Source organism: Ambystoma mexicanum, chromosome 2q, assembly GCF_040938575.1.
Source record: "Ambystoma mexicanum isolate Mex_15411 chromosome 2q, UKY_AmexF1_1, whole genome shotgun sequence".
NCBI lineage: Eukaryota > Metazoa > Chordata > Amphibia > Caudata > Ambystomatidae > Ambystoma > Ambystoma mexicanum.
In genome coordinates, this window is record NC_090924.1 from 1,345,881,566 (window position 1) to 1,345,900,061 (window position 18,496).

At 46.5% G+C, this 18,496-nt stretch overlaps 1 protein-coding gene across 5 annotated transcripts in view; it reads right to left on the bottom strand.

Moving 5' to 3' along the window:
• The window catches only part of OSBPL10 (oxysterol binding protein like 10), a 2,898,140-nt gene that overhangs the window by 888,038 nt on the left and 1,991,606 nt on the right, over positions 1-18,496 (bottom strand). For all 5 annotated transcript variants that reach the window (XM_069648807.1, XM_069648805.1, XM_069648806.1 and 2 more), the window contains one exon: positions 15,985-16,160. In XM_069648807.1, the coding sequence (XP_069504908.1) occupies positions 15,985-16,160 (176 nt within the window). The remainder of the gene's footprint in view (positions 1-15,984; positions 16,161-18,496) is intronic.

Sequence of the window (18,496 nt, forward strand, 5' to 3'; positions counted from 1 at the left end):
AGGGCCGCCATCAGCCACTGCCACTTGACTGAATCAAAGGCCTTTATTGCATCTAGCGATACAATTGCCAGTTTGCCTTCGTCCTCATTTGCGTGCTCAACGACTCAGTGGAGTCGCCTGAGATTGTTGGATATGTTTCTGTTCGGAACACAGCCAGGCTGGTCGGAATGTATTCGTTTAGCAATAACCCTCCTCATTCTATTTACCAAAACAGCCGTCAATATTTTACTGTCTTGATTGAGCATTGACAGGGGTCTGTATGATCCGCAGTTATGACCGGGCTTATTAGGTTTGGGCAACGGTATAATTGTTGCTTCTCTGAGGCACTCTGGCAGCCTACCCACTTCATACGCTTCATTCAACATTTCTAAAAGCGGAGGAAGCACTTCATCCTTATATGTTTTATAAAATTCACTTGCGAGTCTGTCAGTCCCCGGGGTTTTGCTAGTAGGCAACTGTCTCACTACTACTTCCAACTCCTCTAAGGGCATCCAGCTCCTCCCGCTCTTCGGCACCGATCTGCGGCAGTCCTATATCTTCCAGTGTTTCTGCTATTTCTGTGCAGTCACTGTCCTCATCATCTCCAATCAGGAGTCGATAATACTCCACAAATTCTTGGTTAACTCGCTCTTGAGTGTCCACCAAGCTCCCATCCTCTCTCGTTATTGTCCTGATTGTGGGCCTGGGGGTCTGACTCTTGTATAGCCATGCCAGGACCCTCTCTGGTTTATCCCCCCCCGCATGCTGTCTCTCCATATACTTCTTATAGTTAAGATTGCACAATCTCTCACAGTGCCCCACACATTTCTGCTGCAGCTTAAGTATTATTTCATTATCTTCCTTGGTATTACCTCCCTCCTTTAGTGCCCTTTCTAGTTCCCTCTCCGTATCTTGAAGTTCAGCCTGGATCCCTCCTTGTAGCCCTTTGGACTTAGCTATAGCTACCCCTCTCATTACCACTTTAAAGGCCTCCCAAAGCATACCTGCTGTCTCTACACTGCCAGTGTTTATCTCAAAGTAGTTTATTATTTCCTCCCTCATGTCCTCCAGGAAGATGGTGTCTTTCAGTGCCTCTGCTCTGAGGCGCCATGTCGGGATCTTTGCCCTCGGTGGTCGGTATTGCCATCTAAGGATTAGTGGCGAGTGGTCTGAGAGGACTCTCGCTTTATATTCCGTTTCTGTTATCTCAGTCATTAACTCTTGCGTGAAAAACATATAATCCAATCTAGTGTGCAAATTTTGTGGAGCTGAGTAGTGTGAATACTGCCTCTCCTGGAGGTGGTGTGACCTCCATACATCCACAAACCCGAAATCATCCAACAGCGTATACAGTGCTCTAGTGGCTGCGGTGGGTCTGTCTATTTTTCCATCTGACCTATCTACCATAGGGTTTAATACACAGTTGAAATCTCCCCCCAGATCACCGCCCCTCCCAAGTACGTACTAAGTTTGTTACATAAGGTTCTAAAATATGCCGCTGTGTTTTGGTTCCGGGCGTACATGTTTACAATGCTTATCTCCCTGTTTTCCACCAGCCCTCTCATCATGACCAACCTCCCGTCTGCCTCCACGGTGGACTGTAACAGTTGGAACGGGACATGTGGCGCCACCAAAATGATCACTCCCCTGGCATAGGCAGAATATGATGCTCCCACCACAGTCCCCCTCCACTTCTTCCGGATCATCTCCATCTTGTCTTGTGTAAGATGGGTCTCCTGCAGCAGGGCTATGTCTACTTTCTGTCTGCGTAGGTACAGCATGACCTTATTCCTCTTTAAATAACTATTGAGCCCTCTTACGTTCCAAGTAATTATTTTAAGATCCCCCATGGCATATCAGGGTCCCTCTTCTCCCCCCACAAGCGCAGTCCATGACCAAATATATTCCCATTCTATGCGGGCTCGTCTCCCAACATAAACTTCCCCAAACAAACACTGCAAACTTCCCAACCTCCCTCCTCCCACCTCCCTTCCCTGCCCCAACGCACTCCTCTCCATTTCCTCCCGCCCCAACACCCTACCCAACTGTTGCCCAGCTCCATCCCTGGATCTCAGGCACCCTCGCATCTAGCCCTTTTCAGGTAATTGCCTTCACTCACGGCTCAGCAGGGTGAAGTCGCCCTAATGGTGGCCCTACTACCCTAACTCCTGGGAGTAGGTTGTTTCCATCTTGCCACTCCTGTTTGCTTCCATGTGAGCGCGCCTAATGCTACCCAATTTACATTCACATTTTATGTTCTTGTCCAACAAGTCCAAATGCCTCTTATTACGATTTTCAATGTTATCTGTCCTCGCCCTGCCCTTTTTACCCATGCGACAATCCTTTCATATTTCACCAGGACCCCCCTTCTCCATCCTTGCATTCTACATAATGTGTCCCCCTCACTTATTGTGATCCTCGTGGTCTTGCTTCTCGTCTTGTTCCGGACAACCCTGCATATCCAACCATGCCGCTGCGTCTTCCGGGGTATCAAAAAAGTATGCCTTACTTTTGTGCAGGACCTTGAGCTTTGCAGGATACAAAAGCATGTACTTGATTCCAGCCATACGCATTCTCCTCTTGATCGCCACATAGTTATAACGCTGTCTCTGTACCAACATGGTGTAGTCAGGGTATGCCGTAATGGTTGCAAATGCCCTTTCGATTGTTCCACCTTTGCGAAAGTACTCGAGGATCTTCTCTCTATCTTTATAGTTCAAGATCTTTGCTATTATCGCCCGAGGGGGGGTTCCAGGTCATGGTTTCCTCGTCAGGGCCCTGTGCACCCGTTCGACAGCAAATCCTTATGAAAGTTTGTCAGCTCCTATTTCTTGCAGGATCAAATTCTCCATGTAGTCCATGGGGTCCTGACCTTCCTCTCCCTCCGGTAGGCCGACCACCCGTATGTTGTTCCGTCTCGCTCTCCCTTCAGCCTCCCCCACGCGGTTCTCCAAGTTGGCGACCTATTGCTTCAGAATGTGGACTTCCTTTGCGTTACTTGTGGTGGTTTCCGTGTTGGTTTTCACCGCACTCTCTAGGCCGCTTGTTCTTTCAGCCAGCGCTCTTACATCTTGTCGCAGCAGGTTGACCTCTAGCCCAACCGCATCTATTTTGGTTTCCAAAGCGGTTCTTAGGTCCGCCATCGCTGTACCCCACGAGGCTTTCAACTGCAATTAGGATTAAGTGATCCTCTTTTGTCGGGGATATTTCTGCAGGCGCGGCTGCCGCACCCTGTACCGGGGTGGTCCGAGTATGTTGCGGCCTGGTAAAAATGTCCATAGTGGGTCGCTTACTCTTGGTCTTGCCTCCTCTCACCGACATTGTGCAGTCCTGCCTTTGTGCCTGGGCCCAGCTTTACTGTAGCGTGCGGGCCCTGCTTCCCCGTTCCTCCTTCTCTGTGGTTATAGCGCACTGTGGCACCGCCAGGCCTGTGTTTATATTGTGCCTTATCCCAGTCCACCTTTTGAGGGCTATACCTCTCGCTCTCGCAGGCAGTCCGTTGCAGCTCACGCGCGTTGTGAGCAGCTCGTGCACTTTGTTGTGGACCGCTTCTAGAGAACCCTTTCTAAATCACCAGTGCAGTTCTTTCAGCCGTAGTTGCTTCCCGCTTCACATTTCACCCATTGCGCTCTCCTTGCCAACCTACATCCGCCGTGGGGTTGGTAGGCCTACCTCGGCCTCCTTTGTTCTAGCGCGCGGCCATTTTGTCTAGGGTGTCGCGCCGTGATCACAAACTTTCAGTTCATCTTGCCAATCTTCCTGTGGTCATCGAGGACTCAGCTCTCCATCAAACTTGCCCCTTGCCTTTACACATCCGATAGTGTAATTCTGAGCATGATCATGCCTTTTTTAGCTTATTTTCACGCAGGATCATATCGGATCGTTGGGAGCAGCTCGGAAGACGCGTCCTACTCCATGGCCCTCTAGCCACGCGCCCCTAGCCCCGGCATTGTTTACCTCCTTTTTGAGTGACTATAAAGAAGAGAGCAGGTCCATCAGAGCCTTCCCACCTAAAATTGGACAGACAGCGGTGTCTCATCTACTTTATGCTGATGACATCATTCTCTTAGATCAGACTTTGATTGGCCTCCAAAGACAACTGAACAACTTGGCCTACTACATATCAAAGAACAATCTGGAGGTAAATAAGGAAAAAACGAAGATAATGATCTTAGAAAAACCATCAAAAAGAAAACCAAAGACTCCCCGCTGGAACCTCGAAAGCACTAACATCGAAGTGGTGAAAAACTTCAAGTACTTGGGCGTGATGGTGGACCATTCAAAATGTGAGGTAACGAAGCAGAACCATTTATGGGAGAAGACGCGAAAATTAACCACGCAAGCGTGCGTAATAGACAGAAAATACGGGAGTTTCTTGCTGTTACCAGTCTTAAAGTTCTACAAGGCTAAAGTCATCCCAAGTGTGGTGTACGGCGGTGAAGCTATGCCAACAATTCCCTCGGGCCTATGGCAAAATCTTGAAGGCCATTTTTGGCGCAAGGTCCTTCAATTTCCAAATTCAACTTCGGTTCCAGCAATCAGGAGAGAACTGGGCCTCGTTTCCCTGTAAGCAGCAATCGAAGCTAGTGAAATAGCTTTGTTTAGGAAAGTGATAATACCAGAATCACCTCCCTGGTACAACATGATAAACACTGAAATGAAGGGCGGCGGTTGGAAGTTTCTAACAACATAGGCAGACAGGAAAAGATCTCAATTAAACAACATCACATGCTTGGAAGAAGATCTGATACAGAACCCAACAAAAGTGAAGCGGAAAATGGATCCGGCGGACTGGATTGAAACTCAAGAACTGGCTGAGAAAAACAGGCTACTTACCCATCTTCCTTTGCAGTCCAAATAACTTCACTTTGCTGTCCAGATTGTCAAAAGTTTTCCAGACAAATCACTGAGGCTCGTTTTTCTAAAGGCTCGCTTAAATCTATTCCTAACAAATTAAATTTGCGCCATCAGAGGTTTATCTCCAACAAATCACTGTCGCCTCTGCAAAGACGACTCTGCAATTGAATCAGTGAGGCACCTCCTGATGAGATGCCCAGGGACCCAAATACTCAGAAAAGCTTACCTTGGGCCGCTAATAGAATCATGTGCTCTATATGAAGAAGAAGTTTGGTGGAGTCGCCTAAGCAGTGAAAAAACTTCCTGGACTATGGCCACGGTGAAAATCCTGAAAGCAGCTCTAAATGAATGCACTAAACTGAACCTCTCCCAACTTTTCTGTCAGGAAAGAAGAAGTCAATCGGACCAAGTAGTATTGAACTAAACAAAAAAGAATTAAACAAGAACTAAAGAAACTAAGAATGAAACAATCAAACAAGAAACAAGAAATAAGAAAATAAAACATGTATCTGCAACTGAATCCTCATTTTTGTAAAATCATTGATTTGATAAAAACAAAAATAAAAAATAAAAATGGCCACAGCTGCAATGTGACAAAAGGCACGCACCACTCAGAAATATAGACATTTCAGAACTGCCCTGGAGAAAACTAGGTCTATACTTCACTGGGCTTCTGAGCTGGATGAGTAATGAGCACAAGTATGGCAAAGTAGTAGTAGATTACATGTCCAACTGGATAGAGTTAAACTGTGTGCATGACATCACTACTATGTCTATTGTAGACGTATTGGTAGAACTGTTCTGAAGGGAAGTCTACCACCTGGAACTGGTGACAGACAACAACGTTTAACTAACGTCTCATGAAATGCAATAGTCTTTTTTTAAAAAAAACATAACATTAAGCAGTACAGAGCTGCTTTCTATCATCCACCAGGTAATGGCCATCTCGAAAGGGCCAATCACTTCATAAAAGAAAGATTGCCATTTGCAGCAGCCACAGGAATGGAAGGAAAAGGCATGAAACGATGTCGCAGCACACAGAAACACTTCGAATACTGTCACTGGTGTGTCACCTTTGAAAATACTAAGAGGCAGGAAGATGAACCACAAACTGCAGTCTCGTGGGTATCAAAGATACAAGACTGACAAATGAACTGCACCAGGACAGTGAGACACAAACAAGAAAAAGGAAAATAAGATACTGCACGAGGAAATCAACAGTAGGGCTCATAGTAAAGAAGGGAAACCTGATGCAGGTAAAAATGAACAGCAACGATAAAGAGAAGCTTTCCAAGTACAGTCAGCCCCGAAGGGTAGAGAAGACGGGAATGAACTATATCACAACTGATGATGGGAAAAATACAACATGTAAGGAGGAGCATTGTTTAAAAAAAGAGAAGACATTTCCCCTCAACAGGTACAATATGAACGAGCACAGGAAGTGTTGCAAGAAGCAGACCTGGACTCATATTGCACGAGCAAGAATTAAGATGTTACAAGAGACAGCAATCTAACTTATTCTTTGAGGATCAAGTTGAAAAAGGTGGTAGAGAAAAGCCGAGAGTGAGTCCCAATACCAGTCCAGAAACCCCCGAGACTGAAAGGAGATTACAGAGAAGCAGAAGTTTTTTCCTTTTGTTTCTTGGGTTAGGAGAGGTGGGTTGTAAAGTCCTCTCTCTACCTCCATAAGGCTCTCCCAGAGATAACTGAACCTATGCTAGCACAGAAAACGATTTTACTTTCGTTCACAATACATTATCTTGTGCAGAAGTATCTTCAGCATTTGGAGTGTTTTTGCCTGGGGTACCACTTACTAAAATATCATACTCATGATGTATTGTTTATTTGTGGCCGATGGCCCTTGCCTAAGTCATCTGCCTCTCTTTTAGGCCAGGCCCAGCCTTGCCTTCCAGAACGCCTCTTCCCTCGATTTTGTAGCCCATTTAAAGCACTTCCAGTGCGGTCTGGCACACACTAGACTTACTTCTCTCCTTGGCGTTCTCAACCATCACCAATGCGAAAGTGGTGTCCCGACCCCAGCGGCCACAATCACAACATTCATTATCACCCAAAATCCAACGCCGTAGGTGATTGACTAATGTTAGCCTGAAAAGTGACCACCGGATTTATGGAGAGGGCACAAAAAACAAATGAAGCCTTGTTGTTTAGGGACTCCTCGGACACGGATTGCTCCTAGTGAAACATGATTATTTGATGGGATTGTACTGTGGAAACTGATCACATCACACACGGCACAGCAAGGAGGTGCTTTCCATCAGCGGGAACCGAACATCACGTTATGATATGATATGATATGACATTTATAACGCGCCTATACACAAGTGTTTCAAGGTGCGATGAGGCAAGGGAGGGGGAACAGAGGGAAGACAGAGACAACGATCTTACTAGGCCAGGTGACATTGAGATTGCGCAAGAACAGGGGAGAGGGCAAGGGGAAAGTTCCAAGCGGCAAGGGGAAGGGGCAGTGCAGTACATAGGATAACAGTAAAATAAATAAAGACAATAAATAAACAGTGCGGCCAGCTGGTCATAAGTGCAAGGGTAAGTGCAGACATCAGGTGTCAAGTGCTGGTAGGGATACAGAACAGTCCCCGCGTGCAACGGTTGCCAAGGGGGCAGAGCAGGTGTGCATCTGGCCGTGAGGGGACCTGGGCCTGAGATCAGAGGGTAGCCAGGTATCCAGTGCAGTTACAGTTTCAGCCAGGAGATCAGCAGGGGAGAGGAGGAGAGAAAGCAGAAGCAAAGAGAAAGGTCTTGAGGTGCTTCCGGAACCAGAGATGGTTCTCCTAAAGTTTCAGAGAGGCAGGGAGGCTGTTCCAGGGGTGGCCCCAGCAGAAGAAAGAGATCTACCACCAACTTGGTGCTTGGAGAAGCGACTGACCCTGAGGGAGTTGGAGGTGGATGAGCGAAGAGCTCGAGAAGGAAGATATTTAGGAAGATAAAGTTGAAGGTATTGAGGCCCCATGCCCCTGAAGGCCTTGTGGACAATGCAGAGGGTTTTGAACTTAATCCTCACTTCCACTGGGAGCCAGTGCAGAGATTTCAGTCCTGGAGAGATATGATCCCTGGGCTTGAGGCCATTGACAGGTCTCGCAGTCCTGTTTTGGATGAGTTGCAGAGGGCGGAGAGTAGAGGCAGGCACATTTAGAAAGAGGCTGTGGCAGTAGTCCAGCCTAGAGAGAACCAGAGCTCTGGAGACAGTGAGCTTCTGAGGGAAGGAGAGGAATGGGAGAATACCTCTGAGGAGGTGCAGCTGGTAGTGTGACTACTTAGAGACGCCAGAGATATGAGGGGAGAAGGAAGGTGTGGAGTCCAAGATGCCCCGAGGTTTTTAGCCTCAAAGGTGGGAGCAGGAGGAGGGCCAATAGAGGCCAGCCAGCGAGTGACATGAAAGGGGGGAGCAGGTGTGCCAATGAGGAGAATCTTGGTCTTACTGGCATTAAGGCAGATCTTGTTGGCGGCACACCACCCATGGATAGCAGACAGACAGTCAGAGATGAGAGAAGGAGAAGAGGTGGTGGAAGGGAGCCTGAAAATGAGTCCAGTGTCATCCGCACAGCACTGAAAGTTGGGGCAGAGGGCGGCAATGCAGTGGGCAAGAAGTGTGAGGTATTGGTTGAACAGCCAGGTAGAGAGGTTAGACCCCTGGGGAACACCACATGTAGAGATAGAGATAGAGGAGAGGAAGGACCTAAGTTGGACCTGGGAGGGTCGATCTGAGAGAAAAGAAGTCAGCCAAGCCAGGCCTGATCGGTGATACCCAGGTTATCACGGGGACGGTTGAGCAGGATTGTCAAAGGCAGAAGAGAGATCAAGCAAGATGAGGACACAGGGGGTGTTGGAATCAAGGTTGGAGAGCAGGTCTTCACAGATATTCAGGAGAGCAGTATCCATGCTTCTGGCAGCTCAGAGGCCACACTGATTGTCATGGAGACAACCAACAGATTCAGTGTAAAGATCAAGCTGGGAGATGGCCATCTTTTCCAGGAGTCTGCCCAGGAAAGGAGTGATGGAGAATGGGCAATAGTTAGCCGGGCAGGAACGATCGGCAGAGAGTTTCTTAAGAAGAGGGTGCACAAGGGAGTGCTTCAGGGGGGAACGGAAGACTCCAGTGGCGAAGGAGTGGTTGCAGAAGTCAGCCAGAGCAGGAGCCAGGTTGTCGATGTGGTCCTTGACGGTTTTGGAGGAACAGGGGGGAACCTGTTTTGTCTAGATTTTCATAGATCGGACTTGTCTAGAAACTTCACCTGATGAGAACAGTGGAAAGACAGGCCTCCTGATCCTTCTGGACCTCTCTGCAGCTTTTGGCTTGTTAGATCATCAGAAGCTCAGAGAGGTCCTGAATACAGCAGGAAACTGTTCTAAAGAAGCTATCGATTGGGTTGCTTCCTTCCTCGAAGACAGAAGCACAAAAATTATTTGGGGAGGACATTCGTCTACTTCTAGGTCTGTGGACTGTGGCATTCCACAAGGGGCCAGCTTCTCGCTGTTGCTCTTTAATCTCTATCTCCGCTGTCTCTGCTCACTATTGGCAAGACTTGGGGTCTATTTTACAAACTTCGCAGATGACACTCAACTAATCATGGAACTGTGCGGAAATCATACCCTCAACAACGACAGAGTTTCAGCCATCTATAACTCCATCGAAATATGGATGAAGTCAAACTGGATGTGCCTGAATGGCTCAAAGACAGAGCTCATGACATTCGGCCCGACTAAAGCCATAAACAAACTAGGCCCTGCATACTCCTCCTTTCTTAAAAAAGACTCTGCCATCAAAGTATCTGATAAGGTAAAGACATTTGAATTTACCTACAATCCTCGCTAGGAGCCGAAGCCCAAATATCCTATCTCAAGCGAAACTACGAATATTACTGAAGGCTTTTACACCATATTAGGCCGCTGCTGAGCAAGCAGAATAGTGCCACCATAGCTCGGGCTGCTATTCTGTCACTTCTTGACTATGCAAATGCCCTGCTCTTGGGAGCCAGCATTAAATGCATTAAACAATGGCAAACAATACAAAATAATGCTCTTAGATCTATTACAGGCAAATCCATAAGAGAACATATTACCAGTGATAGAAAGGATCTCCACTGGCTAGCACTGGAGGAACGCATCACCTTTAAATCTCTGACACTGGTCCATTGCTGCTTATACGGAAAAGCACCTGCCTACCCAAAACAGGAATTCAAACTGTATGAACCTAGTCAGAGCCTTAGATCAGAAAACCAGGGACTGCTGGTAGTTGGCCGCCCAAAGAAAGCCAGGGGCTTAGGCAGAGCTTTCTCTTCCAAAGCCATTTCAAGATGGAATGAGCTACCTGGCCACCTCAGACCTGAAAGTAATTTCTTAAAATTTAGGAAACAGCTTAAAACTGTGCTCTTTAAATAGCTCTGGTGAATGTGATTCCCTGCTTCTCTTCACCGGACTCTTTTGTCCCTCTTTTTCGTTGTCCTGTGTTTCTACCAGGCCACATGTACTTTTTCGCGCTCTGATGCTTGCAAGCTCCATCGCGTTATAAATATATAAATAAAAATAAAATAAATAAAATAAAGGCTGAGAAGGAGGGAGGAGAGGTGGCCGAAGAAGGGCCAGAGGAAGAGCAGGGAGTAGAGGGAGGAGGGGGAGAGGAAGAGAGAGAGGCCAGGATATCCTGAGTTTTAGAGATGAAATGAGAAGCCAAGGCCTGTAGTTGACTGCACAGAGGCGGACTATAGCCCGCTCTGCTCTTACTCATCACCTCCTCGCTCATTGTACAAAATGGAAGTTCAACGTTAGGCTTTTTGTCAGCAAAGGGGATTGGAAAGATGTACACAATTTACAAATCGATTGGATGTGTCTTGCGACAAACATAATCCAGCCCATTCAAAATGTGGTTCTCTGTTGGTTCTGAACAATCAGTTATCAGCCCAGGAGAGACAATACCTTACTAATCTGGCCCCCTATTGGGTATTAAGATAGGTCGACAACCTGCGGCTCTCCAGATTTTATGGATTATGACTTCTATGATCCTTCACCATCGACTCTGCTTTGTACGGCTGATGGGAGTTGTAGTCCAAAGCATCTAGAGAGCTTATGGCGGCAAAACCCTGACCCAACTTGATTTCATCCATCCCTGAACATGGCATGTGAGGATGGACACACACAACTTGTAGGTGTTGTTTGGTTATTTACCCACCGATCGATTTCCCAGGACCATGCTAATTCCTGGGGCCATTTCCATCCACTGCCTGCCCCTCCCCACCCAAAACACATCCACCTGGGATCTCTTTGCACTCAATTTATCAATCTGAAACCTCAAACCTTAGCCCGCCCAAGTTATTTCTAATCCGTCTGTTGAGAGTTGATGGCTTCATTGCAGCAGTAAATGGCGAATGGTGCAATAAGAATGTCTTAACCAAGTGTGCCATCAATAAAAGATTATTATCTTTTCCTTGTACTGAAGTCCTGGTAAAAACGAGCATTGACACTCCAGCAGTTTAGGTATAAAATAGGCATTTTCCAAGCACTGCTATCATATGTCCAGGTGATCACACAATTTACCAAAATTTGCGATCTAATGGTCTGGTCTGGTAGCACTAAAATATCAGAACCTAGCAATTGCCTATCACATACCTAAACAAAAGGCGAAGATGTTGGCTTTGCCAATGCTCGTTCCTGAAGTCACCTAAATCTCTGCAACCACTCTCCTTGTGTGCCATGAGTAGGTGTTCGAACCACAATTTGGCTTCTGCGGCTAGTGTGGAGGCCGGCTGTTACAGATACAGACTTGTCCGTTTTACCTCCTGCAACTGGGTCAATATTTCCAACAAAAAAATAGTCTAGCTTAGATTTATAAAGTGCAACATTTGGCCATGGGTATCCTGGCACCAAAGGATGGCTGGGCGTTAGAAGCCGATCTTCAGAAGGGGCGGCCGGAAAGAAAATAGTAATGTTTTCAGTGAAAAGGAGCAAAGTGGTGGCTCTTCCTGTGCTTTCTGGAAGCAATTCCTGCAAAGGCATGTTGGGATGAGACCACTCTGCATGGGTGAAATGCCAAGGAACAATCGAAAACACCCTGCCGATGTATCTGCTATTGGTTGAAAAGAACCAAGTGTATTCATACATCCAGTTCAATGTTCTATGGTGTAATAACTTTTTCCATAGTGTCAATTTCAATATTGTAACAGCATTTGTGTTTAAAAAAATGAGTAGACACATACTTCATGACTAGGTCAAGAAAAGAGAGAAGGAAAAGAGTGAGTCTTTACTGTTCGAAATGTATTGGGGCTGAGATGTCCAGCTATTTTCACCCGGCGCTTGGGCGTGCTGCTAGGTTGGCCCTCAATTTGGTGTGAGTGTAATGTTTCTATAACGTGTAGACACTGAAATATGGCCGCCGAGTGTCCATTGATCAGGGGCTTTAGAGTCGTAGTCCTTTGTCTGTATCAGTGCTGTGGGCGGAGCCAAGAATAGGACAAGGAGCCAGTTTGGGTGTGGGGAAGTGGATGAAAAATTAACCATCTCAAGGAAATGGCAGACCTACTCCCTTGAACTGACAGAGAATACATGCGTGGCATACATTTCGAATTCGTATAGGTGTCGTAGAATAATGGCAACCTTATACACGATGTTGTTGAACAAATGCTGGAAACAACCGTTAAAGTTAGGGACAAATGAGCTACTGGCCTGGGAACGGAGATTACGGATTAAGAATGGCGGAAGATGTGTATCCCATAGCTCTCAACTGGCACGCTTTTGGCGGGTGTCACCCGCCTTGTAAACAGCTGACACACCTGCCAAGGCTCCTGCACGCCCATTCGTTTCAATGGGCCTCTCACCTGCCAAAAATAAAATCGGGTGTTTTCACCCGCCTTTGCAACATAAATGGCTGAGAGCTATGGTATCCTCATGCGCCTGGTCTTGCTGAACACCAGGTTCAAGTTTATACAATTCAAATATTAAATACACTGCATTATACACCAGCGAAGCTCAAAAGGATCTAGTTGGATAATGGAGGCGTATGCCCCAGCTGTAAAACGGCAGATGCAGGGTGCCTACACATGCTATGGGAATGTCCCAGACTAGCCAGTTTCAGGGCACAGGTATGTGATCAACTGTCTAACATAGTAAATACACCAGTATTGATGCCCCCCCCAGGGATGCTTGTTTGGTTTGTGAGAGATATGCCAGAACGACAGAGAAGATCTTTGAATCTGGGATGTCTACTGGCCAAAAGATGTATTTTGAGAAAATAGAGGTGTCATACAGTGCAGACAGTAGAGGAATGGCTCAGGGAGGTTGTGTGGGATAACGACGGTGAAGAATTGTTTGTCAAATTGCTACCAGGAACGTCTAAATATGGGTAAAGTTCAGAGGTTATTTGTTAAGAAGGGATGTGGCCTAATTGTTACACTGAAAAGGTTGAGGTGGTGGTGACTAGGAATATGTTACGTGGAAAACAGTGACTGTACGCCAGGGCTGGGGATGGCAAAGGCGATTCCTAGCAATGAGAATGTCTGCGACAATAATATGTAACAATGGAACAACTAGAATTTGTTGTGTAAGCGAAGCATATAAATTAAATTGTTTTTTTTTTTCCTTTTATTGTACGCTCAGTGTTTCGGGGCAGCAGGTGGACACAGGGAACCAGGGTGAAAGCTGGGTGTGATTGGAGACAGCAGTGGGAGAGGGCGGGAACAGTGGCAAGCACTCCGAGTGGCTGACAGAAACCCAGAGTCAGCGGAATTTCAGAAGAAGCCTGGTATAGAAGATTACAGATAATTGTAATTGTTTATTTGTAAAGCGCTTATACGCTTATACACAAGTGAAGTGCTTCAAAGCCCTTCAAGGCGGGAAGGGAACAAGGGGATATCATTGTCATTCTTAGGCCTTGAAGATTCTGAATGATCTAACAGCAATAACTAGCATACTAGACTGGGGAATTTCTACTAGTATAGGTACGTGACAAAGAGTGGGGGGAAAAAGGTGGGGGGAGTAGGAGAGGAACATACAAGACAATAAAGGTTGGTCATCAACGCGCCTATGCATGTAGGCATAACCAGCTAGGGAGGGGAGATAGAGGACAGGACAAACATGCAAAGCCTAGTACATTCAGGGTCGTGAAAGTGCACAGACAGCAGTGCAAGGAGGGGGAGAGGGACAAGTGCACCCAGACCAGCAGGGGCCAGGGTTAAGTGTAAAGTGGGTGCCACTCGCATGGAATGTATTCTGAGTGCAGTAATGCAAGGCAGAGTGCTGAGGCCCAGAGGCAAGTGCAGGACTGGCGGGAGAGCCTGGGACCTGTGAGGCTCTGGAGGCGCACCAGGCGACCAGTCAGGTGACTGAGCAGATTGGGGAAGAGAACGAGGGAGGGAAGCAGGAGAGAAGAGAATGAGGTTAGCAAGGGAGAGGGAGAGAGGAAGAGGAAGAGAAGAGGGATGTCTTGAGAAGTTTCCAGCCGGAATTTAAGGAGGTCCGGCTCAAGACGAAGAGAGGCAGGGAGGCTGTTCCAGAGGGAGGCACCTGCAGAGGAAAAGGATCTAGCCCCAAATCTCTGCTTGAAAAAATGGCACACACGCAAATAGTTGGAGGAGGCCGAGCGCAGGGCTCTGGAGGGAGCGGTTCATTCTAATGTCAGACTAGCCTAAAATAATCAATCTAAATACGGGTCGCCTATGATGTCGGAAGAAGCCTGATATAATCTACCCTGGGATTCCTCTTATGTCTAAACTAGTCTGTTATAAATTAATACAGGTTTATTCTTCTAATATCAGAACTAACCTGATTTAACCTATTAGACATTACTTCTGATGTCACGAATAGCCTCAAAAGATCGATCTCAGGTGTATTCTTTGGGACAAGCATGCTATATGTGGGTTAAAGTACTCCATAGCGTACATTATAAGGATATTTCAAGTCACCAAGGAGTTTTGTGGCAAAAGGGAGGAAAGTGCCAAAGGCCGAGTTCCTTTGTAAGGTCATGTGACTCCAAGGTGACTTGCAATATCCATGTCATGTATGGTAGGGGGTATTTTATTCCTTATAATACATGGCCACACACTGCCATTCCCTACCTCATCTCTTGTTTAATATAATGTAAGAGATCTTCCATTTGCTGATCCATATAATCAATACAGAACGGTTTGGATGTAAAAAAGCAAACATGTACCCCCTAATGTGTTGCAGAAAAATTGTTCAAGCTGTTTAATAAAATATGTTGAAAACAACGTTCCTTTTGTGCTTTAAAACAAGGAATAACATGCAGATTCTCGTTCACCTGAGTTTAACTCCAGCAGTGCACAAATTAAACATTCTACCATGAACATTTCCTTGTCAATTACCGGCTTCAATGTGTCACAGAATTCTACTCTGCAAACAAGGAATTTGAAATGCGTTTCAAAGATTAATTTAAGTGCTGCTGCGACAGCTGAAATTCTCTCTGCTGGCTCAAGCAGGAGGCACTGTGACATCGCAACCGAAGCGTAATAACTGATTACAGAGCAGTTGTTATGTCATTTTCTTACTACAGGTCCGTTGTGATGTCACAACTAGCCTGTAATAAGAACATGCATACATATATTTCAGGCTGCCATGTATTATAGGCTAATTGCCGGTTAGGTCTAATATCATAACTTGCCTGATTTAAGTTATTACAGGTTCCTTCGAAGGTCAGAACTAGTCGCATGTTATCTACCGTAGGTGTCTTCTTACGGCCAAACTAGCCTGATATAAGATAAATACAGCTTACCTCGAATTTCAGAACTAGCCTGATTTAAGTTATAACGGGCTCATTCTGATGTCAGTACTAGCCTCATATACTCTAGTTTGTGTTCACTATTACATCTGAACTAGCCTTATAAAGGTCAGGTTAACTCGAGTATCGGACTAGTCTGATATAAGTTATTGAAGGATTCCTCTGATATCAGAATACGCCTCCTATAACCTCAAGTTTCTTCTTACACCTGCTAGTGTGATATGCGTTAAAGCAAGTTACTTCTGATGTCAGTGTCGGATCTGTGTTGACATGATGTATCACGCGTTGGCTTCGGAACAACTCTCATGCAATAGAAAGATGCACAGGAACATACATGAAGGCATTTTCGGGCTTGTGTCCATTCAATATGATCTAGGAAAAGGCTGTACCTCTGAGTTTGTACATCTCTCCACTGGCTGAGGACACCACCAGCATGTTGGGCACTTCATCGCCAAGGGTGATGCAAGATCCAGCTAAAGGCAGGCTTCCTCGTGGCTTCTGACTTTTACTCGCTTCTGTCACGAAGTACTGCAGCACCCCAGACTCGAAATCCAGCAGAAAGTACCTGTCGAAAGAGACTGTGCGTTAACTAGGTGTCTACAAGTGTCAAATGATCAGTGTAATTTCACAAACAACCACAATTGACATTTCTCCTCCTGCAATGACGCATCCAAGGATTTGGTTTCTTTGAATGCACCCGGTTCAATGCACCCATTGTGTCATGGCATGGACCATGAGGCTTGTCAACATGAAGGAGGACAAATGGAGATATACACCGGGTGAATTTGGCAAACTACGATTTTAGGGCTGAACCTTCGCCTTTTAGTTTAAATGTCTTCCCACTGATCATTTTCCCCTTTTAAACCGCACCAAATTTGAAAGCAGTCTAAAGTTTGCGACAAGCTCTTTGATTGTATTTTGGAGAGTGGAAAGATCACTGCAACACCAGAGTAGTTGGGAACCTCCATAATCCTGGTCCACTGCCAAGATGCAGCTACAACATGCTGGGCATCTGAGTAGCCCCCGCTCTGATGCAGTAACATAAACCCCCAACCACCATCTCCAGACAGGAGGGGCTTTCTGTTTTGCAATGCTTTGCCAAATAAGTATTGTCACTAACTAGGGCACAGTCTTTGAATCCTGGAAGGAGGTTGCTATTGATTCCAGGAGGCACTACCCACTTAATTGCATGGCACCAGATAGCATGTGTATGTGGGCTGATGTTGACTCATGGTTCCCGGGCACAGCATCCTCCCCCTGAATGTGAAGTACAGGTCGGCCCCGTCAACAATGGAGGATGCATGTCAACATCTGAATCTGTGCCTCTTCTCTGCGCCCATTTCAGGCATCTTTGTAGAAAAGGAAAATGTTTGGGATGGTATCTGCTTCGTAGACCTCTGCACTACCTCGCTGCAAAGTTGACTGTGCTAGTGTCTGGTCACTCACACTTCCCCCATCCTTCTGCCACACCCCATACGCTCCGTACCACCCTCCACGTTCTTATAACTGCTTTCCTGAATCCCAAACCTCACATGGGAATTTGGGAGTCTGTGAGATTTTGTATTCTTTTCCCTTACTTGCAAAGGGAGATGTAGGGAGTCTGATTGATTTGGGACAACCCGCAAATCACTGAGCAGTCTGCTATTTAATTATTAGTTATTAGTGGTGAAGGGTGGCAGCACACCCCTGTACAACACCATTTTCTCTATAGTTTTTAAAGTAACAGCCCTGCGTTTTAACAAACTTGATGACCATGAGCACTGCAATGGCGCCTCGCACTTGCCAAGGACCCCGAGTCTCGTATGTACTGAGTGAGGCTGGGCCTATAGAAGACCCAAGGCTTATATTAGTACAGCTCTGGCACTAGCATAGCTCTCAACCATTTGTCTCGCAAAGGCAGGTGAAATTACCCGATTTTGTTTTTGGCGGGTGAGACGCCCATTGGAATGAATGGGCGTGCAGGAGGCTTGGCGGGTGAGTCAGCCCTTTGCAAGGCGGGTGACACCAGCCAAAAGCGGGTGAGTTGAGAGTTATGCACTAGGATTAGTGGTGCCATTTGGACAGAATGCTAATGAAAGCTCCAAGACTTTTTTGGCGGTGTTTGGTGAAGCACTGAATGCAGAAAACACTGGTTCAGAGCAATGGGGGCAGGAAACAAAGGGTGGAGGCCGAAAGATAGAGGAGATGTTCCTGGCATGTAAAAATGCGACTCGGGCCAGCATCCACATTCCTGCAGGTCCGAGCATTGAATTTAAGGAAAGTGTGTGGAGATGCTGGGTTTTTCAGGCGATTGCGCATGGGCCAAAAGGTTCGAGACCTAGACCACGCCCCTTTGAGCAAAGCACCCTGCAGGTGGTGAAGCAGGAAGCTCCCTGAGAGTCAAGGACTGAGCCAAAGCGGGGCTGAGAAGGCTTTGAGGAACAGGAGGGTTTCGAAGTCTTTTCTTCAAGTGCAGGTGGTTTTCAATGAGTCTGATATTTTCTGGGTCATTCCAGAGCGTGGGGGCTTGAGAAAGCTGGCAACATTCCCTGGGACTCAACGTAGAAACTGGAATGGCAATTCAAATGACTCGCCTTATAAAAAGCTCGGCCTTCGTATTTGCCAACATTTCTGCTCATCCCAGTGACCTTGGAGGGGTGGAAGCCTCATTGGGATTCACCAGCATTCACACGTGATACTGGAGTGGGTGGGCTTTCATGTGCAGTCTCACGCAAATGTTTCATTTGCCTGGCAGGGACGGGGGAGCTGTGGGAGTACAATTCTCGTGTGTGAAGCATGCACAGAACCTCACGACGTCAATGATGCCTGAACACACAGAGAGAAGACAATCTCAATCGCCTCCAGTCGCAGGCGGAGTCATTGTCAGCTCAGATCTCGGAAATGTTTATGAGACTCGAGAAA